The following is a 20,462-nucleotide window of genomic DNA, read 5'->3' on the forward strand; positions in this document are numbered from 1 at the left end:
CATAACACACTGGAAATGCTCAACTAACTTTTCAAACTTTTCAAAGGACCAACAATTAGTCAATGGAAAGTTATTTCTTCAAAGCATCAGGTTTCATTCCAAGATATGGCCCAGACTAGGGATCCTTTTGGCAATAATGTAACAGGATCATGCTGTAATTAGCAGGGCTTGCAGTCTGGGTGTTCCTTGGCTGCATTGTCAGAGTGACAGGGATCAGCTGGTCAATTTACATGCAAATAAGGTGAGGCTTAGCCAGGCTTTGATTCGCCAGCAGGGCTCACTGACATCAAGCTGCTATGAGCAGAATTCTTTCGACGCATTATAACCAGTGCAGTGGGAAAGTGTAATGCTAGCTGGAATAAACATCATCCTTGGTTTATTCTGATAGCATTGACCATCCATTGATCATTTCTTTACAAGTTATTTCTGCTTGAATCCACTCTAGAAAGAATAAGGAAAATCTGGGCTTGTTGTCACTTTTTTACTCCAGTAAATATTTCTCATGGTAGAAAGTCAATTATACCCATACATTAAAGTCTCGGCTGCAAATAACTATAGAACTTTTCTACCTTTGGCCAGGAAAAAAAGACAGTAGTCAGGCATGTTGTGACAGTATCCACTGTTTTCCTGAGCTACCACTGGGCGGCGCTATTATGATTGTAAATGCCTGTTTTCTGTTTCTGGTCTCGACATGCAATGTAAAATCTACCAAAATGAGCGATCCAGATGGAGAACAACAACCATTTAAGTTTTTGGGAGTAAAAATTAATCTCAGGATCAACTTGTGCTGTTGTCATATCAACATTAAAGTAGTTAATGATATCAACGTAACTAACCTTGGACCATTGCTTCATAACATCTACACAGTTGAGTCACTGGCTATACAAATCGGTCATCTCAACCATGGGAAGTATTGGCACTATAAAGCCTTGTTCTTTTTTTGGTTTTTTTTACAAAAAAACAACAACATTATATTATCCGCTAAGAAAATACGCCAATGCGAGTGAAAACACTGAAGACTGGAAATTGAAAACAGTCAAATCTTGGAACACTTCCACGTTCAGGAAAAAGGTGGCTAAGTGGTAAGTTGCCACAATGGAATGTGCCATTGAAAAGCTATAGACCTTCTGCAAAATGTAAACAGTAAAACAATTATGAAACACAAAGCATGAAACAGCAAAAGAGTAAAAGGTAAATAAACATCAAACTGTTGTCCTGGTCAACAAATATTATAATTAATAAACTGTCCACATTTATAACATTTAAAACACACGAGAGAACCTGCCCTTATAAAAATAAACAACTTGTGTGGTTTTATTGTGTTAACCTGTTTTATTTAAGGCTCAGTCACATTTACCTTTAGATGGTGAAATTTTGCGAATAAGGCGCTGAACCCCACGCAAAATTTACGTAGGGTAATTTCTTCGCAACCGGAAGTCCTTTGTGCACAATTCCTGATCAAGATGACCGTATTTAGCCCATGGAATGTTGCCATGCAAAGAAAACCAAGCTACTTCCTATATGCGATGAAATTCTGGGTCTGGGAAAATGCGCAATAGTGAATTTAACATGATGGACTTCTGGTGGGGAAGAATTTCCCCAGAGCCCTTCTAAGGGGAGCCTACAAACGTAGCATAAAATAGCATAAAGCGGCGGTCCCATAGACATTCTATGGGTGGTACACTGGTGAGAAGACAAGAGGACATTTTTTTTAATGGATGTCTATGGAGGAGATGTTTCAGAGTGCTGAATAAACTGCTTTTGTAAGGAATCAGCTCATCACTTAATGAAGTGACCGCCTGTCTGCTAATCTTCAACATGTTTTACACTAAACAATACTTTTGGAATGATATATGTATGGAGTTTAAAACGATAAAATTGCTGTTTTATAAGAGAAGACACGTACAGTTTTGTGAAAGGTAGGTGTTAGTTTGCGGCTTTCCTTATTTCTTTGTATGGTATCCGCAAATGGTGACTTACTGTAATAATACGCTAGTTGACCATTACACTCTCTCCTGTAATAAAGCCGTGGAGGTTGTTATTTCAGTAATTAAAACAATCTCTGATTTCACCTCGTGGATTTCACATGTAGTTCAAGTTTGGTGAACTTTGACAGGTAAATTTGCTGCGTTGACCAATAGGAAGCCGCTTGGTTTGGCAGTGACCTTTGTGTGGGCGGTGCTTTATACACAGCTAGACTGAATATTCATAATGGACAAGAATAAAATTTTAATGGCAAGTTTCTTTTTAACTTCACTCTCAGAGTATAAAGTGCAGAATTAAAAAGATGCTGCTTTGTAATTAGTTTTTTGCTGGATTCACATGCTCAACGTCCACCCACGCCTTCTTCACCCACAACATTTTGCAGTGCAAAGGCAAATGTGACCGCGCCTTATTGGTCAACGTGGTGAATTCACCTGTCAGATTTCACCAAACTTGAACTCCATGCAAAATCCACGAGGGGAAATATTTTGCCAGAATCCATCACATGAAATTCAAAGTAGTGCGGATCAGTTTGGAAGATACAACCCTGATAGCACATATACATCACCCAGATGTATATTTGATTTGTGTTTTATATCTGGAAGACGTATTTTTAAGGTTGTTTGCTCATCTGCAATACGTCTGGCTATAAAATATTTCCTCTCAGATTACCAGATTAAACACTCTTAAAAGACATGTATGTGTGCTCTCTGGGAAGTCTTAAAAAGGATTCTAACTGAAGAGGTATTTGAACAAGGTTTTTTGAAACCAACATACAAAACCACTGCTAGAGAATACACACATTTGAATAACTGGGCTTTTGACTCAAAACCTTATATTTGCTGGGATATTGATCATGTGACAACTACTCTCAGTTCCCCCATTTTTCTGGTGAGCACCATTGCATTCATTGGAATGAAACACAGCTTAGATGCTCTATTTTGTGGTGATACAGATATGGGTTAAACAGTCAAGTGTGTCAGTTTGTGAGCTTAGCAGTGGGGGATGGAGAGCAATACAGTGGGAGATTGATCCACCACTGTCTCAGGGAAGTGGATGATGCTATCTCTGTTTCCCACTGGAACTATGTCAGATGACAGAAGCTTTGGAATCTACACTCAATACATGCTCAATAACTGGAGGAACAGTGCATTGGATTCTCAAGGACACAACCTTGTGATTCTCACTATTCTACTGTAGCAGTAACACAGAAGCAGTGTGATCGAGAGAGATGATGTATGAATGCTAGAAATACTAATATGAAATTTTGATGAAACAAAACCAAATGTGGGTAGGATTTTTACTCACCTGGTCAGGAAGAGAGAAAGATAGAAAACAGCACAGGCTTAACAAAGGAAAACAATATATATTTTTTAATTTTTACAATTATTTATCAATTAACATAGTTCAAATGAAATATCATTTAGCTATACTCATGAATGATCATACATACAGTATATGATTATTCAGTATTCATGAAAATCTTTGATTGACATGCTAAAATTGTTCATATTCCACTTGTGAATATTGCACTAATATGCTTGTGAGTTCTAAAGGGGCATATTTTCATGTATTAATAGAAGAAAGCTGCTTATGTTGGAAGAGCGATTTCAGTTTCTTGATTAATTAAAAGTGTACCGTAGACTGATGCATAATGACCTCATGACATAACTCGTCCATCATGGATATGGCATATGGTTTAACCATATTTCCATTTAGCGACCACAAATACCTTCATGTTTAGGAGTATCATGCAACCTACATTACAATTTCATTACAAATCATAATCCCTCATGACCTCATAGCTCACCAATATTTCACTGCCTCTTTATGAAATCAGGATGTTGGTAATGATGTTGATGTGTTAAAAATGCTACTGTTTAACAACCATTAATGAAACCTTACTTTGGTTATGGTAAATAGAATTTTTAAAATGCTACAGTGTAATGCTACAGCGTAAAATATGCACATTAAAACACACATACTCGTGCACACAAACAGACCTGAAAAAGAAATGTTACAAAGAGAAATATTACAGTGTAATGCATCATATGCTTTGTAATCCTAAAAAAAAAAATAATAAAAAAAAAGCTTTGATATTTAAATCATTAATATTCAGCATTAAATATACCACGCTCATTTGCATTTTGTCTTGCAGCTTTGCCAAAGTCAATGCAGGAAGAAAAAATATATATAAATAAATAAAAAGAAAAAACAATAAGGACGGACGAGTCGAAATAATAATAATTTGTGGTAATCAACAAGTCACAATGCTGTTGATTGAGCTTAACTTGTATTGAACCCATAATATTCCTTTAACAAGGGCTGAAAATGTACATAATAATAAGATAATCAAATGCATATTGCAAGAATTGATTGAGAGTTGAAAGACAAAGTGATGCATACTGACAGTATTTGTGGGTTGATAACAGTATATAGATTAAATTATGACTATATAAATTAACTAAACAAATAAACACTTGCACAGTTAGTAGATATACTGTATACATAGACATGTATTATAAAATTATATAAATCATACTATATTAACTTGGTACAAAGAAGGGAATTTTAATGATCAACATGTGTAAGCTGTGCTTAAAATGAAGGAGACTTAGAAAAAATACTATTCCTCCATTTACCACCAGCCACAAATGGCATATTATAGCAGGTGCTAGCCTATCTATTGTGTTTAAAAAGAGTTGTTGTCTGTTTTGCTGTTAGTCTTTATCAAATAATTACATTTTAATAATGTTTTCTCCTCTGAATACTGTAATACAGCTCAAATGGTCATGGATATAAAATATAATACATATGAACCAAAACATACAGTATATTGTACAACCAGAAAGCATATACAGTACAACCTGAAAGCATGTACAACATCATGTAGATTGTGGGGTATAGGCCTACTGCATTTTGCAAAATGTGCATTTCAAAATGTCTGAACAGATGCAAAATGGAAATGAAAACATACAAACCAAATTGAAATATGACTTTGTAATTACAGTTCGTAACTCATAAGCTTTGGTAACTGCAGTGGGCTTGTTTTATAACTGCATCATATTAGACGTTGCCATTGTCACAATCATCCAGTATCTTTTGTTTGACAGGAAGAAAGCTGCAATTTACAGTTCAACCTCCGTGCACAGTTTTATTGCTTAAGTACTGCACAAGTTCACATACAAAGTACATCCAAAATGATTGCAAAACATTCTTAATATCCTCTTTTCTGTTGTGGAAGTGAGGGTGTCGTTCCCTGGTGTCCGGTCACTAAGGCAGAATTGCTACAAAAGGAAAGGCCATACTGTAGATACTCAGCAGTACCTCTTTTTCAGCAACGAGGTATGTATGGGGTCAAGGTCTAGTGGAAAGATCACACTATGTCTAGATGATTGGAATATTGAAGGCTAGGTTTGTTTGTGCAAGTGTTTGTGTACACTTGTGTGTGTGTGTGTGTGTGTGTATCAGTGCCACCTGCCCGGAGAGACCTGTACAGCATGTTCTTTCACAGTGACAGCTGATGCCCAACTGATGAACTGTGATGAATGTAGCTTTGCTTCCCTGACCCAGCATATCTGCCTCCTTTAAAAAGAACATACTATTATAACATAACAATACCTAGCATTCGCTCACACACAAAATCACAAACATACATACAACCCTTAGAATTATTACTCAGAAGAACCATTTTTGTTTTGTTTCTTTTTTGTAGTTTTTTGGAAGTCGTAACTTGTTGCATTTCCTTCTAAAATTTTATCATCAGACATTAATATTGCAAAAATTACTGACAGAACTTGGAAGACACATTTAAGTCACACCTTCATTCTTCGGTCAGTTTTGTTAGTCCGCTCCTTCTTTTGGTATAACATACAAGGAAGTCATTGGACTAATAGAAATACACAGTAGACAAATATACACCCTCCTTACCTGGCAAAAAATGACAAATATTTCTGGCTATTAAAAAACATAGTTCATTCGTTGTAGGAGGGTGCAGCCCATTCTCACAAGTTTGATGGGAGTTTGGGATGCAAGCTTGGTGTCCCAGGCGTGGACCTGTCACTAGACCCATGGACTGGTGACCCACCTGAGGATCCAGTCTGAGCTATGGACAACTTTGAAGTTTGCCTTGATAAGACCACATGACCAGGTATTGAGCTAAATGGTTTGATAACGGGAGGGGGTGAGGGCAGAGGTAACAGACTTGAAGCTGATCCTCTGTGATGGAACAAGTCCGGAGGTTGTGGTCCTCGTCCAACTGGCTTGGACTTTTCAGGTAGTCCTGGGGTGGGGAGGGACATGGAAATGGTGCTTAAATCCTGGGATGGCAGATCGACCAAAGATCCACCCCTTTCTCTTGGTTGAGATGATGGTGGATGGAGTGTCTGAGGGGTTAGGATCGAGCTTTGGGATCCAAAGATGCTGGCAGGGTGGCTATGCATGGACATCCTAATCTTCTCCACTGTGGGACTCTGGCATGTGGGACTCCAAGCTGAGGGAGTGCTACATGGGGACACATTTCCTGACCCATACTGTGCTAGGGAAGCAAGAGCAGATGGTTCTTGGGAAAGCTGGGTGAGAACATCTGGCTGCAGATCACTCTGAGGGTGTTGGGATGGGACACTTGAGATTTGTTCTAAAATGCTCTTGGAGTGTACAGGTGACTCCATTATAGGAGATTGGGAAGCTGTCCCTTTGACTTTATTCAAATCAGAACTGGATTTTGATGGTTGAGGAGTAGGCTGAGCTGATTGCAGCTGGGTCAGTATGGGACTCACTGAGTGCACTATCAAAGGGGTGAGGGTGGAGGCAGAGGGAATTGCAAGCTGGACAGCCTCTCCTCCAACTGCTCCTTGGTAGAACCCAGGAAGTGATGCAGCGATACTGGGGAAAGAGGTCTGAGGAAGTTGTGGTTGTGAATGGAGCTGGGCAACACTGAAATCTTTGGAGGCAAGGGGTCTATGGGGGTAGATGGAAGACTCTGTGATGCTGGAGGTGGTGGTGGTGATGGTTGTCGTGATGGTGGATGGTAGGGAGCTTGAGGATGGTGGTGGGGGGATGGAGGTAGATGATCTCTCTGACCTGAGTGTGTCCAGAATGGGGGTCTCTATACAAGAGCTGAACTGTGAGCTGGTTGACAAATTCCCACCAAATGCAGCAGTGCCTGAAAGGGCTGTCGGGAACCTTTTTACATACCCTGGCCGGTCCTTTAAAGTGCCAAGCAGTGGGACTGGGGGCCGGAAGAGTGTATGGGGCAAATGAGGATGGCGGGTCAGGGCAATGGCGACTGAAGTGGTGGCTGCAGCAGCTTGTAGGGGAGCCTGGATGAGGGGTGCCCAGATAACAGGAGTGTGGGAGGATGGAGTGGGTGCTGGGTGAGGAGCTGGGGGAGGTGTCTGAATGAGGTGGGCACAATGGGCCATGTCCCTGTCATGTTGCACAATCTGCTGGATGATCTCGTTTTCTTGGTAGTTCAGCACCCCGGAACTAAGATCCCGCTGGACTTTGTGCTGGAGCACAGAGTTTCTCTTACCTTTGAGGACAAAACAGGATAAGTCAAAGCATGAATGGCAAGCTCAATATTGTAGTTTGACTAATGGTAATTGCACACTACAAGACTGAAGATTGTCGCCCTGCAGGTACACTATTAAAAACTCAGTTACTAGTCTTCTGTTGTGTTGGTGCACACTTTGCCAAACTAATCGCAGACTAGGTGCATCAGTTACAAGTTCATTATGTTCCTCACAGAAACTCAAATCCATAACAACGGGAGAGTTAATTCTTGAAAACAAAAGATTTTTTTGTGAGTCATTTTTTGTGCTGATTTGCACATAACAGAAATTTAAAAACAATTTCAAAAAATGTCAAAAACAAAAAATTTCAAAACAGTTTTTAATCTGTCATAGTGTCTGCGACTAGTCGAATTGTGCTGTAGCATCTTCAAGTGCGCATACTAGAAGTGTGTCAGCGACATGCATGCACTGGAAGTTTTTGTCACAGACTTAAAACAGCAAAGGACAACAAGCTTCAGTCTTGTAGCATTCTTGGCTTAAATGAACTCACAAATACTTTTAATGAAAAAAAAAAAAAAATCAATAAAAAGCACAGACGAGATGTGACAGGTAATAACACTTTGCCACTCTTTATGGATATCTCAGCACAGCTGTAACAAACATGATGTACTGACAGATCTCACCTATGCGGTCAAGGCGATCAAGAGCTACGGTCTCAAAGGCCCGCCGCATCATGGGGTACTCCTCCAACACCTCGTTGAAATGGTCCACAGAAAGCGAGTAGAGGCGGCAGTATGTGTCTGCCCTTACGCTGGCTGTTCTTCTGCCTCGAGTCAGCAAGCAGATCTCTGTGGATGTTTTGCAACATGAATCAACTGAAAACCACTTGAAAAGAACATGTACTCTTTTCGTAAGAGTAACGGTATGGAAAGAACATCTTACTGTTTCACAAGTATGTATGCACATATGCATAAATCATAGAATGAATGAAGAATAAATAAATTAATACATGAACGGGTATCTCCCTAGTATCAAACCCCTAACCAAGCATTAAACATAAATGTTCCTTCAGCCTAAGTTTGGAGCACTCTAGCACTGTTAATATGTGCATAAATTCACAATAGTGGGAACCATAAATTAAATATGCTTCTCATAAATGCAATGACTCCTGTTTCCTGCACCGCTATGCAGCAGTGGCACTGTGCTGCAAAATAAATTATATTTTAAACGAGTTTTGAGATTGCAGTCTTAATTGAATGTGATGATGGTGTTCAGCTAAATAATACCAAGAGAATAAACAGACAACACACATAAACAAACATACAGCGCAACCATTATAGTCCGATTCATGAAATAATGACTCTTATGAGCTGGTTCTTTTAATTAATCGATCAAAAAGACTCACAAACTCGCAATTTATTCCCCTGCAAAAACATAATTCTTTAGGAAACACTGCTATGACTATACACTTTTGAACTTGATTTTTTAAATGGTTTTCACTAATGTCTGGACTGTCAACACTAATGGGGAAACTGGGGTTCCCAGTCTGTATCTCACCCTTGCACCAAACAAATACTCTTTTACTGTTTGTCCAAAAGTTTACTGACTAGTTCCTAACATTGTCAAGGCAGAGTAAGTGAATGTGTGACATGGTCCTCGTACAGTTTCATGGAAACTGTACAGTTAAAGCTGCTGTAAGCAATGTTAGCCCTTTAACTAATTTTGATTTTAATTGTGAATGTTGTTTTTACAATTTGTTTTGCATTTTGAAAATGTCTCTCTCTCTCTCTCTCTCTCTCTCTCTCTCTCTCTCTCTCTCTCTCTCTCTCCCTGTTACAGTTATTAGATAATACAATGGTACTTTGATATACAGTATACCATACCACTGAATGGTTATCATATAATTTACTATGCCATTTACTTCGTAGTCCAAGATACTTGGATAAAGCATCGTATTACAGTACCATTATGGCAGTGTCCCAAAACCATGGTATTATCACACTGTCATGGTCAGAAAACCATGGTAATACCATGGTACTTTTTTGTAGGTGCTACTTTTTGTAGTTTCTCCTCTTTGCATCTTCCATTTTTTCTTTCTCTCTCTGTTTCTCCATAGTCTCTCACCCTTTATCTCCTCCCTCGCCCCACCCTTCTCCCCCTTCCCACCTCAGGGTGTGTGTTAGTAAGTGTGTGCTGTGATGGAGTGGCTCTTGGCAGCATGTTGTTTATGACTCTGGCCATGACGACTAGACAGAGAGAAAAATAAAAAAGAGTGAGAGAGAGAATAATCTCTTCAGCCTGGTGTCCTGCTCTGTCTTACCCAAACAACACCACTTTATTTTCCTTCAGGTCTTGAAGGCCAAGAGGTGACTCATTTATCCTCCTGTAGTATTCTTATCCTTCAGTTTTCAACAAGAACCAGTCACTAATATTAGCCACACCCAAACAAACATTAGAAAATATCTCATTAATAAGTTTAAAGTACTGTAAGCTATATTTTATCAGAACACCATGCAAAAATTACCCTTACACTTGACAGATCACTCAAATAAATGTCCTGAGAAATAGCACTTGTTTCTTCAACAGCCCAAGGATCTGGTTCTCTCTGTTCGAGTTTGATCTTTTTTCTTTGGAAGGTGGGTTTTGGGGAGAAGATGTGTTGTTAAACGGGTGGGAAGCAGTCTAATTCAGTGGGTAATGCTGTCTTTGGAAAAAAGCGCCTAAGAAATGCACAAAAAAAAAAAAAAAAAAAAAATTGCAGGCAGTATCCTTTAAAATACTTCACAATATGCAGTAGTAAGCTAATATTACATTCTGATCATAGAGAAGATAGAGGGAAAATTAATGGATGACATATGGGAACTGGGTGAAATCTGTACAAGGCCAGAATCCAGACTGTGCTCTTACTTTCTGTGCTTTCACACAGGGTTTATGGGAAAAGAGATTATAAGCAGCTTGTTGAACATGTTATGACCTCAAACGAGCCCGGGCAGAAGGAATGTTTTTTAGTTTTTTTGTGGAAAATACAATATTTTTTTTTCACAACTAAATCTGCAGCACACTGATGATCCCAAACCACACAGGAAACAGTAATAGAGTTTCTAATGGCAAACAAATGCCAGAATGATGCTATCTTGTATTCGGAGACCGGGTGGTGTATAATTTGTTTAAAAATATTTGCATTCATTTTCCTCAGAAAATCGAGCATGTTGATTTGTTTGCTAAATTCAGCATTTGTATATTGTGGACAAATAGTATTTTTGTCATCATTGCAATCCTGACAATTTTAAAAGCCAATATAATAACATACATCAGATAATGTGTATCAAAAACAGAAATAGTTCCATCTCCAAAACTAAAATATAAAAATCCATGTGTGGATTCACACAATGACTATTGCATTGACAAAACTTAAGTGAACAACTTTTGATGACAAGGCTGCAACTGTTATCTTAAGTCCTTCCTCAATCTTTTGTTTGAATGAGTTGAGGAAAATTAATTTCATGAATGGTTAACTTATGCTGGGTGAGGAATTTCCCCAGGCTCCTGAAGTGAGCCCATTTACTGATTCAGTTCCCCTGGAGAACTAGTCGATAACACTGAAGAACACAGTGGTACCAGCCTACACATCAAAGCATGTGAGCGGAGCAGAGCGTTGAGCGGAGCGGTGATAATTTCACCTGAGCGGAGAGCGCCTTTTTGAAGATTCCGCTCCACTCGCTCAGGCCGCTCAGTGCCGCTCACTCAACCCAGAATGCGCTTCGTGATATGCTGGTTTGGGAATCTGTGAAATAAGCAATAGGCCTGATGTTATGGAGCTCTAACACTGTTTTAGTGAATTTGCAAACCTTATAACCTAAATAAATGCAAAGTATAAATCAAAGTTAAGAACGAGAAAATCGAAAGGGAGTGTAGAGAGAATTAGCAAATATTCCTTTTGGAGTCGTACGTGTCACATTGCCAGAGAGCACGAGGATGTGCTACGCGAACATGGTAGCGCAGCAAAAGGTGAGGTAGTAGACTACACTAATATTCGATAATAAATTAATAGATAAGTAAGGTATCTTGTTGTTTTGCCATCATGTCAGTGCAGCTGCCAGCTAGATGCGAGCCCGGTTCTGCGGGGTTGCGAACATTAGAGCACCCTCAATTGAATATGTAAGCTTAATAATACTGTATATTGGCAAAGCATTTTTCCTTGAATCCTGGCAAACACACAAAAAATCCCTGCATCAAAACCAATAAACATGCATGATCTTGCAGATCAGTGTGTCCCATCTTTGCAGGTATGGCGCTCCAGCACCGGTCCCCCCGCCCCTATGCGCCCAGCTGTGGCACAAACATGCCCACACGGGATTGGGTCCGGTGGACTATGGGGACGAGACTCCTCCTCCACCCTCCTTGGCCAATCTTATGGTGGGCGGCAAGAGCCAGGTAAGTGCTTCGGTGTCCCTGGACTCAGCACAGCCACGGGGTCCAAATCCCCTCGACGTGGCACCTCGAGCTCCGCCCCGCCGCGAGGCCCCACCCGCCAGTACGTCCGATGTGATCATTCCCTTGGTCCCCCTCGCCCAGAGTTTGGACACGTGGCTCACGCTTTCCAACCCGTCGCGGTGGGTTGCGTCCAATCCTGGACCTGCGAGTACTGAACCGGGCTTTGCACAGACTCCCGTTCAAGATGCTGACGCAAAAACGCATTCTAGCGAGTGTCCGGCATCAAGATTGGTTTGCGGCGGCAGACCTGAAGGACGCATACTTTCACGTCTTGGTCTTACCTCGACACAGACCCTTCCTGCGGTTTGCCTTCGAAGGCCAGGCATACCAGTACAAGGTCCTCCCCTTCGGCCTTTCCCTGTCCCCTCGCGTCTTAATGAAGATCGCAGAGGCTGCCCTCACCCCACTAAGGGAAGAGGGCGTCCGCATCCTCAACTATCTCGATGACTGGCTAATCCTAGCTCACTCTCAAGAGTTGCTGTGCGCACACAGGGACCTCGTGCTCCGGCACCTCGGTCGACTGGGACTTCGGGTCAACTGGGAAAAGAGCAAGCTCTCCCCGATTCAGAGCATCTCTTTTCTCTGTCTGGAGTTGGACTCAGTCTCGATGACAGTGCACCTCACGAATAAGCGTGCTGTCTGAAGGTGTTCAGATGGGGAACAGTGGTTCCAATGAAACTTTTTCAGAGGCTCCTGGGGCATATTGCATCCTCAGCGCCGGCCACACCTCTAGGGTTGATGCGTATGAGACCGCTTCAGCACTGGCTTCAGACTCGAGTCTAGAGTTGGGCATGGAGCCACGGGACACATCGCATGGCCATCACGCCGATCTGTCACTGCCTCTTCAGCCCTTAGACCGACCTTGCATTTCTACGGGCAGGGGTTCCCCTAGAGCAGGTCTCCAGGCGCATCGTGGTTACAACAGATGCCTCCAAGACGGGCTGGGGTGCCGTATGCAACGGGCACACAGCCGCCGGCTCATTGACTAGCCCGCGGCTGCGTTGGCACATCAACTGCCTAGAGTAGTTGGCAGTACTGCTCGCCCTGCAGAGGTTTCAGTCGTTGATCCAGGGAAAGCACGTGTTGGTTCAGACGGACAACACAGCATCAGTAACGTACATCAACTACCAAGGCGGTCTACGCTCCCACTGCATGTCACAACTCGCCCACCATCTCCTCCTCTGGAGTCAGCAGTGCCTTAAGTCGCTACGAGCCACTCACATCCTGGGCGACCTCAACACCACAGTGGACACGCTGTCATGTCAGGTTACCCTCAGGGGAGAGTGGAGACTCCACCCTCAGGTGGTCCAGCTGATTTGGAGTCGATTCGTTCGAGCACAGGTAGACCTGTTTGCTTCCCAGGAATCCTCCCACTGCCCGTTTTGGTACTCCCTGACCGAGGCACCCCTCGGTATAGATGCGCTGGCACACAGCTGGCCCCCTGGACTACGCAAATACGTGTTTCCCCCAGTGAGCCTACTTACACAGGCCCTGTGCAAGGTCAGGGAGGATGAGGAGCAGATCATCCTAGTAGCATCCTACTGGCCCACCCAGACGTGGTTCTCAGATCTCACACTCCTTGCAACAGCCCCCCCTGGTGAATTCCCCTGAGGAAGGACCTTCTTTCTCAGGGATGGGGCACCATCTGGCACCCATGACCAGACCTCTGGAATCTCCAGGTCTGGCCCCTGGATGGGACACGGAAGACCTAAGTGGCCTACCATCCGCAGTGGTAGACACGATCACTCAGGCTAGGGCTCCCTCTATGAGGCGCCTGTATGCCTTGAAGTGGCGTCTGTTCGCTAAGTGGTGTTCTTCCCGACGTGAAGACCCCCAGAGATGTGCAGTCAGATCAGTGCTTTCCTTCCTGCAGGAGAGGCGGCTGTCCCCCTCCACCCTGAAGGTGTATGTAGCCGCTATTTCGGTGCATCATGATGCAGTAGATGGTAAGTATTTAGGGAAGCACGACTTGATCATCAGGTTCCTGAGAGGTGCTAGGAGGTTGAATCCCTCCAGACCACACCTCGTCCCCTCATGGGACCTCTCCGTAGTCCTTCGGGGTCTACAGGGAGCTCCCTTTGAGCCCTTGGAGTCAGCTGAACTTAAGGCACTCTCTTTGAAGACTGCCCTCCTGACTGCGCTCACTTCCATCAAAAGGGTAGGGGCCCTGCAGGGGTTCTTTGTCAGCGAACCGTGCATGGAGTTCAGTCCGGGTTACTCTCACATGATCCTGAGACCCCGACCGGGCTATGTGCCCAAGGTTCCCACGACTTCTTTTAGGGATCAGGAGGTGAACCTGCAAGCGCTGCCCCAGGAGGAGGCAGACCCAGCCTTGGCGTTGCTGTGTCGGGTGTGAACTTTACGCATCTATTTGGATCGCACGCAGAGCCTTAGAAACGGAACAGCAGAAAGGAAGCGCTGTCTCCAAACAGAGGATCGCTCACTGGGTCATTGACGCCATCACGATGGCATATCAGGCTCAGGATGTGCCACCCCCTGTGGGGTTATGAGCCCACTCCACCAGGAGTGTGGCGGCCTCCTGGGCCCTGGCCAGTGGTGCCTCTTTGGCAGACATCTGCAGAGCAGCGGGCTGGGCAACACCCAACACCTTTGCGAGGTTCTACAATCTCCGGGTTGAGCCGGTCTTGTCCCGTGTATTGGCAGGCACGAGCAGGTAAGTTCCGGGACAACTGGCCGGATGTACCACTTGCGCATAGCGCCTTTCCCCTCCCTTGAGGTGAAGATGTGTGCTCTTGCTGTGATCCCTGGATGACTGTCCTCCTTAGCCCTCTGGCAGCTGAGTTTGTGGAGAAACTCACCCTGTATATGCGCTAATGAGCCCCTGTACTGAGGTAGGTGCTCCACATGTGCTGGTTTCCCGAAGGTGACCCCATGTGATATCTTCCGCAAAAATTGTTTCCCTGATGGCAAACTGCATCTTCCTTGGGCAGAGGCCCCTCTGCCCCTGGTCGCCATGCTGTGTAGAAACTCCTCCCCCTTCGGGTAGGACCTACCATGGGACCTCTCCACATGACATAATACTGACAAGACTCGGTAAGACCATGTGACGTATTCCACTCAAAATACCCCCCCCCCCCTTTTTGGGTGGGGTGTCGTCTCCGCGGTGTCTTCCCCTTTGGAGGGACACCCCCCCGACGCAGACACTTATGGCTCCCAGTCAGTTAACAAATTCCACTCTTTTTGGGGAGAAAAGAGAGGGAAAAGAGGCCTCGGCTGGGCTAGCCTGTCCCTACAGTTGGGCAGTCGACTTGTTCCTGATGGACATGATGGACCCCTAGTGTCACTACATCGACACAACGTCTCGTTCCCTCCATCAGGGAATGGAGGTTACGAAAGTAACCAGGACGTTAAACCTGGCTGTACATATAAAGAGTGCATGCACAACACATGATCGTTTGATGCATATAAAGTCCAGATTCACTTTATAATGCTTTAAAAATATCAAGAAAAAACAAAGGGGGCACATGCTATCTACTAATATAATAATTATTATATAAATAACCACAGTCCTTTAGACTGCATATGATTTGTACATATAAAATTGTAGAGAATATTAATAAAGCAACAACACTGAAAAAGAGAAAAACATTCACTGCTCTTTTCTGGATAACTTAATATACACTTTAAAACTGAACACAAAATTGATCATTTTAATTTACAGACCCACAGTCTGATAGCAATAAATCAGAAACATATTAATGTATCAAATCTACAGTACAATCATTCCGTAGAGACAACGCAACTGAAAAACAATTATGAATTTAACTTTTACCTGCAATATTTTTCCTTGTACCAGTCCATGTTTTCATTTTTGCAATAAATGACTCAAACAAACTTAGTTGAAAATATTGTGGTTTTCTGGGTCTGTTGTGTCAATCGGGTCCTGTTTAAACTGAAAAGCGCAAATTTGCACGTATGCGAGTTTCCGTGCCAATGCACATATGTTTTATCACTTGTAGAGGCATGTTTGATGACTTGTTTAAAGTAAATAATGTTCATTTAGAACTGACATTTTTTTAAGGTATTATTTGAAGATGTTGATGACATATGTGCTAACAGAGAAATATGTGACTGATTATAGATGATAAGGAAGGTCTGGTTCACCCGATTATCTAACAGCCATTGTAAACCAGTCCAAAATAAACAACGAGATTTGATATACTAAAACACAACAATACAGTCACATAATTTCAGATGTGTACATTACTAATCATTAGGTAATTTAATAAATGTTGGCCTATAGTCTATATTTTACCCAGAGGGGCTCCTCAGCCCATGTGGGCAAAGGGGCAGTTGTTTGGGCCACTGTAGCCACCCCCCTGTGTATGTGCTTGGAACTGTGATTGTAAAGCCTGTTTCTTAGAGCACATCACGCCAATCCATGGTTCAGTACTGACACATCTAGTTGTAAATCATCCTCCAGTGTCAATAAATGATAGTGGTACTTGCTTTTGATGCGAGTATAGAAAATGTTGTTTCGCACTGCAGTTTGGGTCGTCATTGTTACTTTTCAGTTTGTCAACCCTGACTCTTTACGGTGAAAATAGTCAGCTGGCTTATCATTAAACGTCAAATGTTTTTTTTGTAAGTGTGGACCGCTGTACAGACTTGTGTTTCCTAGGTGTTTATTCAGTACTGTGGCTAAATTGGTAAGGAATAAAGCCTCAACTGAACCAGATATTCTGTCACAGCACAATAGTAATAACTTTTATTACTATAACACAGCACCTCAGAAAACAGTGTCTCATAATTTTCCTCATGAGCAACTTCAATCCTTCGCTGTCATAAGTTTTGTTAGCTCTTCATGAGCTATCGAAACATCAAAAGCAGCAACATGTATGTTAGATCCAATACCATGCTAAGCTCTTAAAAGAGGTATTCCCTGTAATATCAGAATCTCTTCTTAATATTATTAACTCCTCGCTATCCTTAGGACATGTCCCTAGAAACTTTAAAATGGCAGTTATCAAACCTTTTATTAAGAAGCCACAGCTTGATCCTGGAGAACTGGCTAATTCTAGACTGATTTCAAATCTCCCATTTATGTTGAAAATACTAGAAAATGTAGTGTCCTCCCAACTATGTTAATTTCTACAGAGAAATGGTATATATGATAATTTTCAGTCAGGATTTAGACCCCATCACAGTACAGAAACTGCTCTCATCAAAGTTACAAATGACTTGCTCTTATCATCTGATCATGGCTGCATTTCTCTTCTAGTGCTTTTAGATCTTAGTGCGGCATTTGACACCATAGATCACGACATTCTGTTGGATAGGTTTGAGAATTATGTTGGCATTGTGGACATGCGTTAGCATTATTTAGGAGACTGCTACCACATTGTCTGTGTAAACAAGGAATTGTCAAATCAAACAAAAGTATGGAGTGCCACAGGGATCAGTTTTAGGGCCTCTGCTTTTCTCCTTATATATGCTTCCCCTGGGAGATATTATCAGGAATCATGGAATAAGTTTCCACTGGTATGCCGACGATACCCAACTTTATATTTCTTCGAAACCCAAAGAAATTTTACAATTCTCCAAATTAGCAGAGTGTATCAATGAAATCAAAGATTGGATGGCCAGAAATTTCCTTCTACTCAATTCTGACAAAACAGAGGTACTAATTATTGGACCAAAAAACTCTAAAAATAAGCCGCTAAAATATAATTTGACTCTCGATGGATGTACTGTTACTGTTATCGTCTTCTACAGTGAAGAACTTAGGTGTTTTATTTGATACAAATCTGTCCTTTGAAAATCAAATTTCCAATGTTTGTAGAACAACATTCTTCCACCTCAGAAATATTGCTAATTACGACACATGTTCTCTATTGCTGATGCCGAAAAACTAATTCATGCATTCCTAACCTCAAGACTTGATTATTGTAATGCTTTACTGGGAGGATATCCTGCAAGTTCAATAAATAAACCTCAATTGGTTTCAAATGCAGCAGCCAGAGTGCTGACTAGAACCAAGAAATATGATCATATTAGCCTCATTTTATCGTTGTTACATTGGCTTCCTGTTAAATTTCATATTCATTATTAAATTCTGCTAATTACATACAAAGCTTTGAATGGTCTAGCTCTGCAGTACTTAAGTGACCTTCTACCATGCAATATTCCACCACGTTCATTACGGACACAAAATTCTGGCCTGTAAATAGTATTGTACCTAGAATATCAAAATCCACAAAAGGAGGTAGAGCCTTTTCCTATTTGGCTCTTAAGCTATGGAATAGTCTTCCTAACACTGTTTGGGACTCAGATACACTCTCTCAGTTTAAATCTATACTAAAGACTCATCTATTTAGCCAGGCATACACCTAATTTATCCATCAACTCATAATTAGGCTGCTTTAGTTAGGTCTGCTGGAACCGGAAACACTTCTCATAATCTATAACTCTGCAATTAATTGAATGGCATCTACGCTAATATTATTCAATTTGTTTCCCTGTCTCAACCTCGGGATTCATATCCCCAGGTTACCAGAGCCGGCCAGATCCAGCTCCTATTCTGAGGTTACCAGAGCTGGACGGATCCAGCTCCGTTCCTGCTACGTGTCGCTGAGTGATGACGACTAACTGCAGCCGGTGCCATCCAGACATCACTTCAATCTACTACGATGGACTTCAGAAGATGAACTGATGCCAACTCCAACCGTAAGACATGGGATACTTCATATGCCACTGCCTGAATCTTGGACTTGAATGGACCTCACTAAATGACCTGCTGGTTAAACTGTGATGCATATCACTGATCTCTGCCTGCATCACCTTGATCTATTGATGGCCTACTCTCTTGAAAGGAATACATAGACTATCAATGAATTGCCAACAAAAGCCTTGATCAGCCAAATAACAATGGACAATGCATCTATGTGAAATTCTGCAGTTAATCAAGGATGGACTTCAAAGTCATTAGTTGTTACTCATACAATACATACAAAATCTTTGTTTAAACAATGGCCCTTAAGACTTACATAGTTTACTATTTTTAAACCATGACTTGCACTACACACAAAAACCAATATTGGCATTTATTCATGCTGTTAGCCAGAGGGGAACTGGCCCCCACAGTGAGCCTGGTTTCTTCCAAGGTTATTTTTCTCCATTAACCAACATCTTATGGAGTTTTGTGTTCTTTGCCACAGTCCCTTCAGCTTGCTCACAGGGGTTCTAAAATACAATTATTATTTACTTTTTATTTTATTTTATTTTATTTTTACACAATTTACACGTACATATATTTTAATCAAACTACACAGTGATGGCTCTAAGACTTTATAGATTTTACAGTTTCATTTTCTGTTAAAGCATGATTTTCTGTAAAACTGCTTTGAAACTATGTGTGTTGTGAAAAGCGCTATACAGATAAAAATGACTTGACTTGTTTTTTTATTAGTTTCACAGATTTTAAACTGTCAGTTGCAAGCACCTCAGAACATACAAAACAATGCGGAACGAATCATTCTCGCACACTTTCATTTTTTTGAGTGTGAATGAATCATGTTATTTAACAAGTCTTTAAAGAGAACTAATTAGTCATGAATGACTCTTTAACAAATCAACTGAATCAATGGTTTAATGACTCACTCATAACACATATAGAGTAACATGCTTATTTACAGGTGTGGGGTCAGATTTCCAATGCCCCAAACAACTGTCCAACCCAGGCCCCCTTTCACCATATGACGGAGCTGGATATGACATGGCTATATATATTGATAATTGTTTGTGCTGTTTGCTCAGAAATTAGATAAAGTTATTTTTTTTATTCATCCTAACAGCCATTATAGCCAAGTACATTCAAAATGTTTAATGAAATAAAAATGGCAGATGCTATTGGCACCCTTTTGCAAATAATGGTACATGTTATTTACAGCCCAGTGCAAATAGTGGAAGATATTATTTACACCCCATCCCTGGTGCAAATAACAGTAGATATTAATTGCACCCTGGTACAATTCGTGTCAGATACTATTTGCACCCATATTTATATACTAACATAAAATATGGGCATCACTGCAGTGTGTATTGTGTTTATTTAGAGTCCCACAGACACACTACATTAACCTCTACCCCCTAAACCTAACCTAAACCTTACCTTAGAAAAAAATAACCTTGGTTTTACTACAGTAACCATGGAATTCCCAGAATTCATGTGGGAATGAATGTGATCGACAGACCTCGCCTCTGGATCAAACCCTTCTCTGCACTCCCCGACATTCACCGTGACCAAATCACTGCAATGAAATCAACATTTACATTCATTTTTATCTATTATTTTAAGTAGTATTAAAGGAAATATTAAGAATGGAAACAGGAAATCTGATGGGAAAAAGAATGGGACAAAACGCAGATTCGAACCGCGGTCGCTAGGACAACACTACACATTCACCTACTGTTTTTTACCATTTTACTATTGTGTGTGAAAATCCCAGGAGA

General features: G+C 41.6%; 1 protein-coding gene across 1 annotated transcript in view; it reads right to left on the reverse strand.

Annotated features, from left to right (window-relative positions):
• Nucleotides 1–3,482: 3,482 nt before the first annotated feature.
• The window catches only part of LOC127437516 (potassium/sodium hyperpolarization-activated cyclic nucleotide-gated channel 3-like), a 56,867-nt gene continuing 39,887 nt past the window's right edge, over nucleotides 3,483–20,462 (reverse strand). The window contains exons 7-8 of the mRNA XM_051692490.1: nucleotides 8,180–8,344; nucleotides 3,483–7,516 (exon numbers count right to left, since the gene is read on the reverse strand). Of these exons, the coding sequence (XP_051548450.1) occupies nucleotides 5,988–7,516; nucleotides 8,180–8,344 (1,694 nt within the window). The 3' untranslated portion in view covers nucleotides 3,483–5,987. The remainder of the gene's footprint in view (nucleotides 7,517–8,179; nucleotides 8,345–20,462) is intronic.

The sequence above is a fragment of the Myxocyprinus asiaticus genome, chromosome 48 (genome assembly GCF_019703515.2).
Source record: "Myxocyprinus asiaticus isolate MX2 ecotype Aquarium Trade chromosome 48, UBuf_Myxa_2, whole genome shotgun sequence".
Lineage (NCBI taxonomy): Eukaryota > Metazoa > Chordata > Actinopteri > Cypriniformes > Catostomidae > Myxocyprinus > Myxocyprinus asiaticus.